The 12,180-nt window shown below is 43.3% G+C and overlaps 1 protein-coding gene across 2 annotated transcripts; it reads right to left on the minus strand.

The window, feature by feature from the left end:
- Positions 1-1,787: 1,787 nt before the first annotated feature.
- Positions 1,788-9,378, minus strand: LOC123128224 (uncharacterized WD repeat-containing protein C2A9.03). Of its 2 annotated transcripts, none has more exons than XM_044548166.1 (10): positions 9,065-9,378; positions 8,250-8,421; positions 7,115-7,282; positions 6,952-7,038; positions 6,010-6,144; positions 5,796-5,906; positions 5,139-5,230; positions 4,957-5,062; positions 2,621-2,707; positions 1,788-2,501 (listed from the first exon to the last, which is right to left on the minus strand). In XM_044548166.1, the coding sequence occupies exons 2-10, from the start codon at positions 8,388-8,390 to the stop codon at positions 2,088-2,090; spliced, it is 1,341 nt and encodes a 446-aa protein (XP_044404101.1). In that variant the 5' UTR covers positions 8,391-8,421; positions 9,065-9,378; the 3' UTR covers positions 1,788-2,087. The 2 variants fall into 2 exon arrangements, with proteins under 2 accessions (XP_044404101.1, XP_044404102.1); XM_044548167.1 differs by lacking the exon at positions 9,065-9,378 and adding an exon at positions 8,523-8,541.
- Positions 9,379-12,180: the final 2,802 nt, after the last annotated feature.

A 12,180-nucleotide genomic window follows, 5' to 3' on the forward strand; every position in this document is an offset into this window, starting at 1 on the left:
GTTTATATTGCAAGTTATCGGTTATGCAGTGCTTATATTATCATGTTATTTACACAAAAATTATTGGGGATGTTTTGAACAACTTTTTCCTGGAACAAAAAGTTATCATGGTGATTCTAGGTAACCTATCAAGCCCGTAGTGGTTAAAATATCATGCTATTTACACAAAAATTATCAGGGGTATGTTTCAGCAACAAATTCACCCCCCCCCCCCCCCTCCCCCACGGGTCAAAAACTTATCATGGTGTTTAGTTATCGCAGTGCATATATTTTCATGCTATATACACATAAAAATGCCAGGGGAGGAAGGTATACTGCCGTGCTATTTACACAGAAGATACCGGAGTATCTTTTCAAAAAAATATTCCCTACGGTTAAAGTTACCATGGTGTTTCTACCTCAATTATCAGATGTGCGCTGCATATATTACCATATATTTACACATAAATTATCGGATATCTTTTCACATTTGTCTTCCCCAATGGTTAAAGTTACCACGATGTTTGTATCTAAATTATCAGGTCAATGGCGTGAATGTTATCGTGCTATTTACAGAAATTACCGGGGGGGGGGGGGGGGGGGGGAGGGGGTTCAACAAATTTATTCCCAATGATCAAAGTTACCACGATGCTTGAAACAAAAAGTTTTTCAGTGCTAACATATTAAAGGCAAAAACATGTCAAAAACAGTATTTGCCTTAGCTTGTTCAATAATGAGTGTCATAGGTGATGTGGTAAGCTCCTTTTGTTGATTACCTGCAAACCAGAGATCAAATCCTAGTCCAAGCATTATTTTTGCCAAAAATCAGGAAGGCACGTAGGGCCATAATTGACGATTACGAAAATAGAAGGAAATCAGGGGAGGTTGGTGGGGAAGGACGTGCGGGAAAGGAAGGAGATCGGGAGTCATGCGGGAAAAGGAAAAAATTAGGAGGTCGTGCGGGAAAGGAAGGAGATCGAGAGGGAACTGACGGCGCTGGATGCGTGTGGCAGTTTCGCAATCTGCCACACGGTTGCCATATACATATTTCGTTAAAAAATACCAAGTTGGTGTGATCACGTGTGTGTCATCTTGCAATATAGACCGTTTGATCTATATCTGACGGATAGAAAACATACTATGGCAATTTTACAAAGAAATACCCACACTTCTCTTCACATTTGCAGATAAGGCCTTCTCTCGTTCATCCTATCTCCCACAACTTCATTGTTGAGCAATTAAAACAGGAAGTCTCTGGAACAATCTGACATCTCCATGCCCATCCTCATGCCTCCGCTTAGTCCAACCACCAACCACCACCACCACCACACCCCACTCCTCACCTTATCTCTTCTCCTTCTCGACATATCATTAGTTTTTACACATGGGATTACTCCCGCATGGGTCAATCACAACAAGTATTTGTAAAAAAATGCATCTTGATGTTCCATGCAATGCACGGGCATCTTGCTAGTGTAGATCAGAAGACACTGTCTGACCACAATGCAAAGCAAACCGCTGCCCTCTTAAGAAAACGCTAGAGATCCTAGAGAAGGACAAAATCTAATTAACCAGATAGAGTCGAGAAACACAAACCTCGCACACACATCAACAAGGCCGAGATCGACCAGTCAAAACTAGAGCCAGAGGCAAAGCCATGTCGTCCGCTCCGTATGACAAGCACCACCAAACCAGACTTCCACTCAAACTAACAGGAGCCTCCACCATAGCACAGATTCTGACCAACAAGACAAGTACATACAATTAACAGACAGAACATGACGCAAGTAAGCGGATGTCGTTCATCGTACAAGTCACAACATCATCGACGACAATGTTCACAGCGTCACTCGACTTGAGTCAATATGCCTTACAACTAACTGGAACCTAAACATATATGATGAGATGCGCTCTACCCCGGCACACAGGCTATAGGCATCTGTACATTTGTTTATATACACATACAAGGATACAACATTTATTAATTTGAATTATGCAGGTCAACTCGAGAAATTCCGATTTCAGGGAGACACCTAACTTATGCTGCGAGATTCAGTGCAGCTGTGGGGGGACAGACATGCAGGCCCGACATCCGCTCCGCTTTAGCCTCAAAGCAGCGTGTCATGGTACCAATTGTTATACAGACGCCCAAACTGGAGGAGGCTACCATATGTTCTATCCCACACGCCGACGAAGAGGGCGTCTGTGTCGGGGCTGAAAGACATCCCAGATATCTCGCCGAAGAAGTCCAGCTCTTGCCTTCTGTTGTAGTCGCTCTTCACGTCAAAGATATGGACAAAGTCCGCTGGTTCCGCCATCGACAGGAACTGCCCATCCGACGTAAACCGGATTGATCTGATGGCTCCAAGGTTACCCTTCAATACATGGACTGCTTTTGATAGGTTCCTCGCGTCCCAGATTCGGCATGTCTTGTCTTGGTTCCCAGTAGCAAACGTTCGGCCATCAGGGCTCCAGGCTGATGCAAATGAGAAGTCGTGATGACCTTTCATGGAATGAAGAGTCTGTGTCCAGAGTACAAAACAGGTGCACCCGCTTAATCACACATGGTATCAGCGTTTTAATTTGAAATATTAATCAGGGTTTGGTGAACAACTGGTGTTTTATGCCTGGGATCATATACCTTTCCTGAATTGGCATCAATAAGTAAACCATTAGGATCGTCCCCCACAATAACAACAAGCTTCCCGTCAGGACTCAGAGATGTATGCTGCACCAACAAAACAACAGTATAGGGTCAGAGTAAAGCAAGAGCATTTCATTAATTATGATATATAACGAGCGTATACATGGTGTTTTGCTCCATTTACTATCAATACAATGTCGAAAAGGGAGCAAGCCACAAAAAGGAAGAAAAAAAAGAGGTTTCTTTGGTTGGCATGTGCAAGATTAAACCTGAAGGATGTCTATTAGTGCAAATGTAAGAGCATCTCTAGCAGCTGTTCTATCACACAAGCTAGATGCAAAAAAATAGCAAAAGTAGGAAAGGCCTTCCTCCAGCAACCATGCAAGACTAATCCTGAAGTATGCCTATTAGCGCAAATGTAAAAGCATCTACAGTAGCTGCTGTATCACGCAAGCTAGACGCCAGAAACAGCAAAAGTAGGAAAGACCTTCCTCCAGCAGCCACGCGTAAACGTGCAAGATTAATCCTGAAGGATGCCTATTGGCGCAAATGTAAGACCGCCTCCAGCAGCTTCTCTATCACACAAGCTAGATGCAAAAAATAGCAAAAGTAGGAAAGACCTTCCACCACCAGCCACACGCCCATGTGCAAGATTAATCCTGAAGGATGCCTATTAGCACAAATGTAAGAGCATCTCCAGCAGCTGCTCTATCACACAAGCTACATGCAAAAAATAGCAAAAGTAGGAAAGACCTTCCTCCAGCAGCCACGCGCGCCCACTGGCTCACCATCTTTGGATCCATCCATCCTGGCCTGGACAAACGCCGTCTGGCGTGTGCCGAGTGGCCCTCTGTCCCTGTTTGGAGCTCAACCACCACATTCGGATGCTTCACTCCCGCCACAACGGTCGACAGCTCCGTCCCCACCTCAAAGGTAGGATCCACCTCCTCCCCTCTCCTTCCTAGCACAGGTGGAGAGACGGTGGCTGCATGACGGCCCTGCAGGTTGGTGGTGGTGGCGGACAGGCAGGAAGGGAAGCAAGCGATTGGGATGATCTGGATTAGGGCCTAAGAGTGAGGTGGACAGGAGTTGGTGGATGAGGAAGTGCTTGGATGTGGACGAGGAGCGGCCGACGGGAGGATATGGATGAGGTGCTTCTTGATGTTGCTTGTGGTGGATGACGAGGGGTGGTGGCCAGGATGCGAGAGTGGAGGTGGCAGTAGCGATGCAGCTCGGGTGGGGTACATCCTACACAGAGCGGAGCATGCTGTTGTGGCCTGCTGTGTTAATGGCCCTGGCAGCTGCTGTTGAATTTGGTAGGCGGAGATGCATGCGCTTTGGTCGCACGAGCCACAGAGGACAGATCAATGGGGATTGTGGGTGTCATGAGAGATGCAAGAGATGTGTGTTTGAGTTCTCTGTGCGCATGGGCTGATGGGCTCAGCAATGAATCGTGCTTGTTTGATTCCGAATTTCCAATACGTTATTTGCATCTGTGGTTGATTCATGAATGCTGCTAGATAAAGAGTGACTGGTGATGCTATAATGGTTGATTCGTGAATGCTGCTTGATATTCCTCTCCATTTTAGTATTCAGTGGCATAAATTTGCTTTCATAACTTCCGCCGTTGATATAATGTTTGTTCATGTCCGAGAATAGAATTTGCTGCAGCTTTCTAAACCTAGACGGAAAAAAAGAATGACTGGCAGATCGATGAGACGTACGGAAATCTATACACTAACTGCAAAGCTGCACCGAAAGATAGTTCAAAACATAGCCGTCATATATCTATCTCGCCGTTATAAATACAATCGTTAGAAATGTTGCCATAACAAATATACTGTTAGTTATGAGAAATTACTGACATACATGAGAGAGAGTAATAATATGGAGGGTGAAATTTGGCTGGTCTGTTGTAGAAGATAGAGGGGGCGATCTTTTTAGATGGCCAGCCAAATGAAGATATAGAGGGGGAGATGGCCAGCCAAATGGAGATATAGGTCAAATTTCGCTAGTCTGCTCGACATGTTCTAACCATACTTCCCAGTTCTCATTCAGAACAGAACAGAAGACAGAACATCATAATCTCGTCAGTTGTGGCAACAGTTCTTTTTTTTTTCCTTGAACCAAGGCACCATCAGTTCACACACTCCTGTTTTGCTTTTTACACAAAAAACTCCTATTCTAATTTTACTAGGTTCAACAACAGCAAGATGCCAAAAGTAAGCATATTGACTGCACAAGATCATAACCATATGCAGCAAGAGGTAAAAAAAATTGTGTTCCAGGTTCACAAGACAAGAAAAGTAGTAGAAATAAAGAAAGGAACTTACATTTACTGGCCAATCAAACTGAAAGTGCTTGCATAACTGGAATCTCTCCATGTCATAATCTCTTACACCGGAGTCATTATTCGATGCCATGAAATGAACAGCACCACTGGGAAGGAAAACAAGAACTAGCATGAACACACACTCAACAAGTTCACAACCTAATAACGGGGACATCACATTACCTAGCAGTATTGAATATCTCAACTGCATTAGTAATAGCATTATCATCATATGTTGTTCGACAGCAAAAGCTTATTCCTTCTCGATCAAGGTGCTGCATTCCACATCAACAGAAGTGGTAAAAATCAATATTACATCAATAATAAGAGTTTATATAAAGATTAAGCATGTGAGCACAAGCACACCAGCATCCATCAATTAGTTACTTTCAGCACACACATGCAAAATCATAGCAAAGGAAAAACAGTGACATAGTGGTCATCAGTTAGTGATTTTCAGCAAAATTTTCAGAATGAAGAAAAGAACAACTCTTTTGCAAAGAGTTTATTGAACACCAGACATGATCTTCTTTTTATAGATTTTACTCTTGAAGAAGCAGACTCAAGTACTTTTAATCCAACAATATCAGTCTCTTTTGAGGTTCAGTCCCAGCCACTCAGGTAATCAGTGATTATATTGGTTCACCACAAACATCCCACCATAAAATCCTCAATCCCTTAAGCTATTAGTCTAGTGGTTAGAATCAATAGTGCACTAGGAGCAAGAAGCTAGGTGAGCATGCAGTAAACAAATGTTATTGACATCACAAATAATGGAAGTTTGCCACCATGCCAGAGATAGCAGATTTATATAGATTCAAGTTACTTTGGGCAACCTACCTTGCAGATTAGCTCCCCTTGAAATCCGCCAGCTACCAGCAAATTGTCCTTGACTGCCAAGGTACTAACTTGAGTCTGAGAAAACCCCTCTAATAGACTTCCAGGGTGCTTCTGAAATAAGAGATCCACAAACATTAATAGAAGAAGAACAAGATAAGCTCTACAGGATGTGAAAAAATTGAGACAGATTATAAAGTACAATCATGCACCATACCTCCCTTGGTGCCACATGACCTTGGACATTCATAAGTTCAGTGTCCACACCACTCAACGCTGACCAGTGAAGCACTGAGTAATGTGACATTAGGTAGACGTCATGCTTGGATGTAGCCCATACTAAATTTCTCAGCTGCAGGCACAAATCATGTCAATTGTTTCACGCACTTGAAAGTCACAGTATCAAAACTGTGTAAGGAATGGGAAAAACATCAATTAAGAATCTGAGACCAAATGCAAATGGTTAGATCAAACACAGCAACAGCTTAGGTTACACAGATTATAGGCAGAGAAACATAATCAGGACTTGCAGACACCTTTCAACAAGTTGAATCCCTATGGTAAAAGGTTCTCCAAACAGCCATGTAACTTGAATTAACCCCAAAGATACAAGGACCACCTGTCCTTAGGCCCTCCTCTTTTTAATATACGGATACATTTCATCATGCAAGCAACTTCCAAATTTTCAAGCAAGCATTTCATGTTCTAAAACGTTTAATTCAACTTAAGTTTTTAATACAAGCTTTAGAAACTAATATACACCAATACAGCTAAAAGCATCGATGCAATTTTCTTCAAACTAGAAGTTGGAATTTGCAATCAAGCATGAAGTAGTGGACCAAAATAACATTCAAATATGGAGTTAAGCTTAGCAATTTTGCAGCTGCTTTATTCTTTGTTTCCAATATACTCAAGGAGATAGTACATCTAAGATTGTGAAGACAAAATATCAAAATGGATGTTGGCCAATAGTGTAGCTTAGCACATATGAATAGATTGCATTAGTGATCAGTACATCATAATCTTATCATGGAGCATCAAGAAAGGTGTGCCAATGAAAAGATACACAAGCAATTACATCTGATGATTATTTGGCAACAGAATATACTGTGTGATGTGTGTGCGTGTTGGGAGAGGTGGCGAGGCAGAATGAACCCACCTGAAAATGTAGGATGGTTGATTTTACTGATCTAGTATTTTGTCTGAATTCATAATACATTCCACCTTTCACAGTCGGTTTGCATTCCTGTGTCAAGACAACATGTCAGCTGTTAACAGACAGAAAACTTTGCATAAGCTGCTGAACTTTCTACAAGACACACCTTGGCTGCTGCTTCTCCAGAATTAGGAATGTTCTCATAGTTTTTGTACTGCTCTAATCTGGTCTGTCTGTAGTTTTCCCTTGTGATAGCTAGCCTCTCCCAGGGTATTCCTTGGATGTCCTTCCCTTTTCTTGCATCCGCTGCCGAAGTATCTGGGATCTTATCATTCTAAACAGACAAGGAAGAACGACCATTTAGAGAACTGCAGCATGGTTTATGTAGTTAAAACAACGGTAAATTAGAAACAACGGAGATAAATCACATATATGTAAACTCTTATTGGTAAAGTTGAAGATTGGTAAGTAAAGTTAGAAACTTGGTAAGAGAAATAACTGGTTTCTTTATCCTATGTCGATAGTTCAAACAAATTAGTGGTTTAGAAATGGAAGCCAGAATAAACGGACCAGTGGAAGCATATTTACATATGCATGGCAAGTCGATATCATGAGAAGAGAGGCATAATCATGCAACAGATAGCTGCGTACATAAAAAGAGTAGGCAAATGGACGCTACAAGACATGTGACAGTGTGCAACCGTCTAAAACGACAAGCTCCATCACTCCAGACAACCCTCTAAATAATACACACTCCCAAGCGTGAGACCATTGTCGCTTTGGTCATCCCACTCTAAATAAGAGAATGAGTAATCAATGCCACAATCAAATCATTTATGTGTTCATATAAATGATCCAGGTCTGCTCCATGTTAATATGTAGTATAGGACAAACAGCATCAGGATTATGTAACACTCCCAAGCGTAAGACCGTTGTCATTCTGTTCATCCCCCTCTAAATAAGAGAATGGCCAATCAATGCTACAATCAAGTCATTTATATGTTCACATAACTGATCCAGGCATGTTCCATGTTAATATGTAGCATACGACAAGCAGCATGCTTACTATGTAACACTCCCAAGCATGAGATGTTGTCGTTTTGTTCATTCCTCTCCAGATAAGAGAATGAACAACCACTGCCCGATTTTGCCACATGTTACTATCTAGTATACGACGAATAGCATGAGGACTACGTAAGCGAATCTACGTTTGATAACACAGCAAGACCTGCATTTATGCGTAAGACTTAATTCCAATTGCAGCGATCACAACAATACAAAATAACAACTGATGGACATACCGAATGGGCATACTCGTCATCCTCCGAATCGGAGTCTCTTAAACCTCGCTCGTGGTGGGCGTCAACCATGTCCTCAGCGGGGTCGTCCATGTCATAATCATCCTCCATGTCTTCGACGTGATCGTCGTGATAATTGGACATTGATCCTCTCCTAGGAAGAAACCTCCCTGACCTGTAAACAGAAGGCCAATGACAACATCAGCAACCACGCACGGTCTCGCTGAAACGAATTGCACATGTAGCAAACAACCAAGCGCGTCTAGAACTTCCTACACGAGCCAGAATGGTAAGAGCAGTTGCCAAACACAACAGGAATTCCTGCAAATCTAGAAGCCTTCCGCAGTTTCCATTCCATTAGCACCACAGCATATTTCCAGCGTCACATATGTTTGCCCGCGTCTAGTTTCTGGGCACTTCGGGAATAATTACAAGCAAACATGACGAGAAAATCCGCAGTAAATGGAACGAAGTCAACACGCGGTAGAATTCGCAGGCACATATCAACGGAGAAAGCGAATCGAGTAGAAAGTCAACACTTGAATGATTAACAGCGGACCAAAACTTCCAGGAGGGCGAAGAAAAAAAATCCCTCCCTGAAAATCATTGAAAGAACGCGCTTTTCCCCTCAACAAATCGGGCACGCGCACGCAACCAATTCACCCGAGCCACGCGCCCCAAACCCTAGAACCCGCCGTCCCGGCCCGCCCGTCGCCCAGATCTGCCCCTAATTCGACAGATCACCATTACCCAACGCGAAAAAATCAGGGAAAAATCCGCCAAAACAGAGCGGAAACAGGGGGCGGGACGGGACGCACCTGGAGGGCCGAGCGAGGCGGGGCGAATCGGCCGCCGGGGTAGAGCGGAGGGGGGGAAAGCCTGCGCCTCAGAAGACGCCGCCCAAGCAGAACGGAGATGGATCCCCCCGGAAAATATAAGGGACGGGGGAAAGCCTGCCCTTTTTCTCTCCCTTGCGGACAGCGGGAAGAAATGATTAATATTTTCCGCTCCCCGTTCTGGGATTTATCCTCTCCCGCAACCGCTTTTTGTTTCTATTTTCGTCTGTTCTTTTTTAATAAAACAAAAATTGAATTTTTAGTTTTATCGCTGGGTGTGTGTGTGTGTTCATCTGCAGGGACAGGGACGGGGATAGGGCCATGACGAGGGCGGATGATATAGCCATGGGCGACGGGGAGGCGCGAAATGACGGGCCTGCCCCCGCGGTTGTTCGGGACGTCGCAGCCTGGGTACCAGCATTTTGGTCACGTCGGCGTTTAACTCGGAGGGACTGACGCACCGATGAATGATTGGGGTTGCAGCAGGGACTAGGCTATGTGTGTCTTTTCAGCCGGAATAAAAAACTGAATAAAACTGATTCCCGTTTAGAGCAGCGATTTGGCACCGGGATCACACCTGCTGCCTTAATCTGGACCGTCCAAATACCTCAGGAAGTGTGTCCTTTTCTAGTTTTGTAAAAAAAAAAGGTATGGATCGATGTACATAAGAAATACAGGGCAAGCGGACCCACCGATCTACTCCCTTGAGACACTTTTTTTAGAGACACTTATTTTTAGGACGGAGGGAGTACATGCTAGCTCATCTCTCTCTCTTTCTCGTCACGCCTCCTTGTGTCTCTCAATCTCGCTTGCCTACATGGGATCGAACCGGCGTTCGTTCTAGCCTAGTCGTTGGCTAGTAGGCCGGAGTGGTGACGGGAAGGTGCGACGGGGGAGAAGAGGAGGGGTTTGTTTCCATGAACGCTATTGTCGGGGTGTCCGATTTGTAGTCTCCCTCGTCGACTCGGGCTGACAGAGTACATGGATTCGAGTACCCTTGTTCTCTAGTGGCCATGGGGTGTGGGCTTGGTGTGCTCGTCATCCCAAGCGCATGGAGGTCATGGATCCGACGTGGTGATCCTTGCATTGACTGCAGGTGGATACTCGGTGGTGCACTCATGCGTACAGTTACCCATTCGCTTGATACTGCTACTCTATTGTTTCTTTGCGTCTTCTTTCGGTTTGTGATGAATTAATTGATTTGATGACGCTAAAATATTCCTCGTTGGCGTAGAGATGCTCGATGATGAAGGTTATTTTTTACCGTTACAAATTTGTTCATAGATGGGTTATGAAGTAATTCTAATGTCCAAACCATCTTGTTTTGGTCTACATTAATTACGCCAAATTGCTAACTTAGGTCATGTTGGGCAGTCCCACATAACCAAAGTCGGAGAATGACCTCTCTCACGACTCCACCGTACATCGTACATTCCCCTCTACTGCCCCACCTCTACCTCTTCCCCAACTCTGATGAGAATCAGCACCACTCCCCCCCCCCAAGCACGTGTCAGCATCCCCGAACTCCCTCTCCTTTCCCGGAGTGGGTATCGATGTGGTGCTAGTAGCAACCCTAAGAGATCCAGGAGTCTCTCCCCCTTTCTTAACACTAATACATGCATTTTGCAACAAAATTTTAGAGGATAAATAGTCTACTTTTATACACATTTAATCACATTTGGATAATTTCCCTTGAGTTTATTTTACGATGTACAAAATTGCCAAGGAAATCATCAGAAGAGCTATCAAACGGGGAATAAAAATTTGTGAAGAAAATATATTTTCAGAAGCTCAGAAAGAAGTAAAATACGAGGATGATGTGTACATGAAATGAGCCACTAGGCCAAATCCAGGCGCCCGGGGGTAGCTTGTGATTTCTATAAAGACCTCCTTGAAGCTGTAGGAATGAAAGGCTTTAGTTTAAACCCTAATTTTTTTTAGTCTTGATGAGAAGGTCCAAGCTACTGAGAACGAGCTACTTCAAGCACCTTCCTCAGAGGCTGCGGCCAAAAAGTTATTTTTAATTCATATGCAAATGAGGTAGTCGGCTCTAATAGCATCCCTTTCCTCTTCTTCCAGCATTTCTAGGAATTGATTAACAGGGATATCATGAAGATGTTTGAAGATTTCCATAGAGGTAAATTGTACAAATTAAATTTTTTTGTTCTAACCCGGTACCTAACGAAAATGAGGCCACCTTTATGAGGAAGCTAAAAGCGCGGGTTTACTCCCAGAGGAGGCTGAATGGAAGATTTTTAGAAATTCGTCAAACTTTGAAGAATTTGATGAAGATCAGAGTGAAGAAATAGAAACACGAGGCTACTAGTTCATCACATAAGTGAAAATCATGCATACAAGATACATATAGATGAAGAACATGCAATCATACGAGCATACAAGCATGAAGAAGACGGACTTAAGAAATGAAAGCATGATGAAAGACTTCAATTCAAATTTGACATAGGGTAGATCACAAATTCTTCATCAGCAGAATAAAATAAAGGTAGGGATGAGGAATTTGAAATCAGGTGGGCTCGATGAAGACACAATAATTTGATAGACCAGTTTGCTACCTCTTGAGCACTTGCGTTGGTTTTCCCTTGAAGAGGAAAGGGTGGTGCAGCAAAGTGGCGTAAGTATTTCCCTCAGTTTTTGAGAACCAAGGTATCAATTCAGTAGGAGGCTACGCGCGAGTCCCTCACACCTACACAAAACAAATAAATTCTTGAAACCAACGCGATAAGGGGTTGTCAATCCCTACACGGTCACTTATGAGAGTGAGATATGATAGATATGATAAGATAATATTTTTCGTATTTTTATGATAAAGATGCAAAGTAAAATAAAAGCAATGAAAATAACTAAGTATTGGGAGATTTAATATGATGAAGATAGACCCGGGGGGCATAGGTTTCACTAGTGGCTTCTCTCAAGAGCATAAGTATTTTACGATGGGTGAACAAATTACTGTTGAGCAATTGACGGAATTGAGCATAGTTATGAGAATATCTAGGTATGATCATGTATATAGGCATCACGTCCGAGACAAGTAGACCGACTCCTGCCTGCATCTACTACTATTACTCCACACATCGACC

This window comes from Triticum aestivum, chromosome 6A (genome assembly GCF_018294505.1).
Source record: "Triticum aestivum cultivar Chinese Spring chromosome 6A, IWGSC CS RefSeq v2.1, whole genome shotgun sequence".
Taxonomy (NCBI): Eukaryota; Viridiplantae; Streptophyta; class Magnoliopsida; order Poales; family Poaceae; genus Triticum; species Triticum aestivum.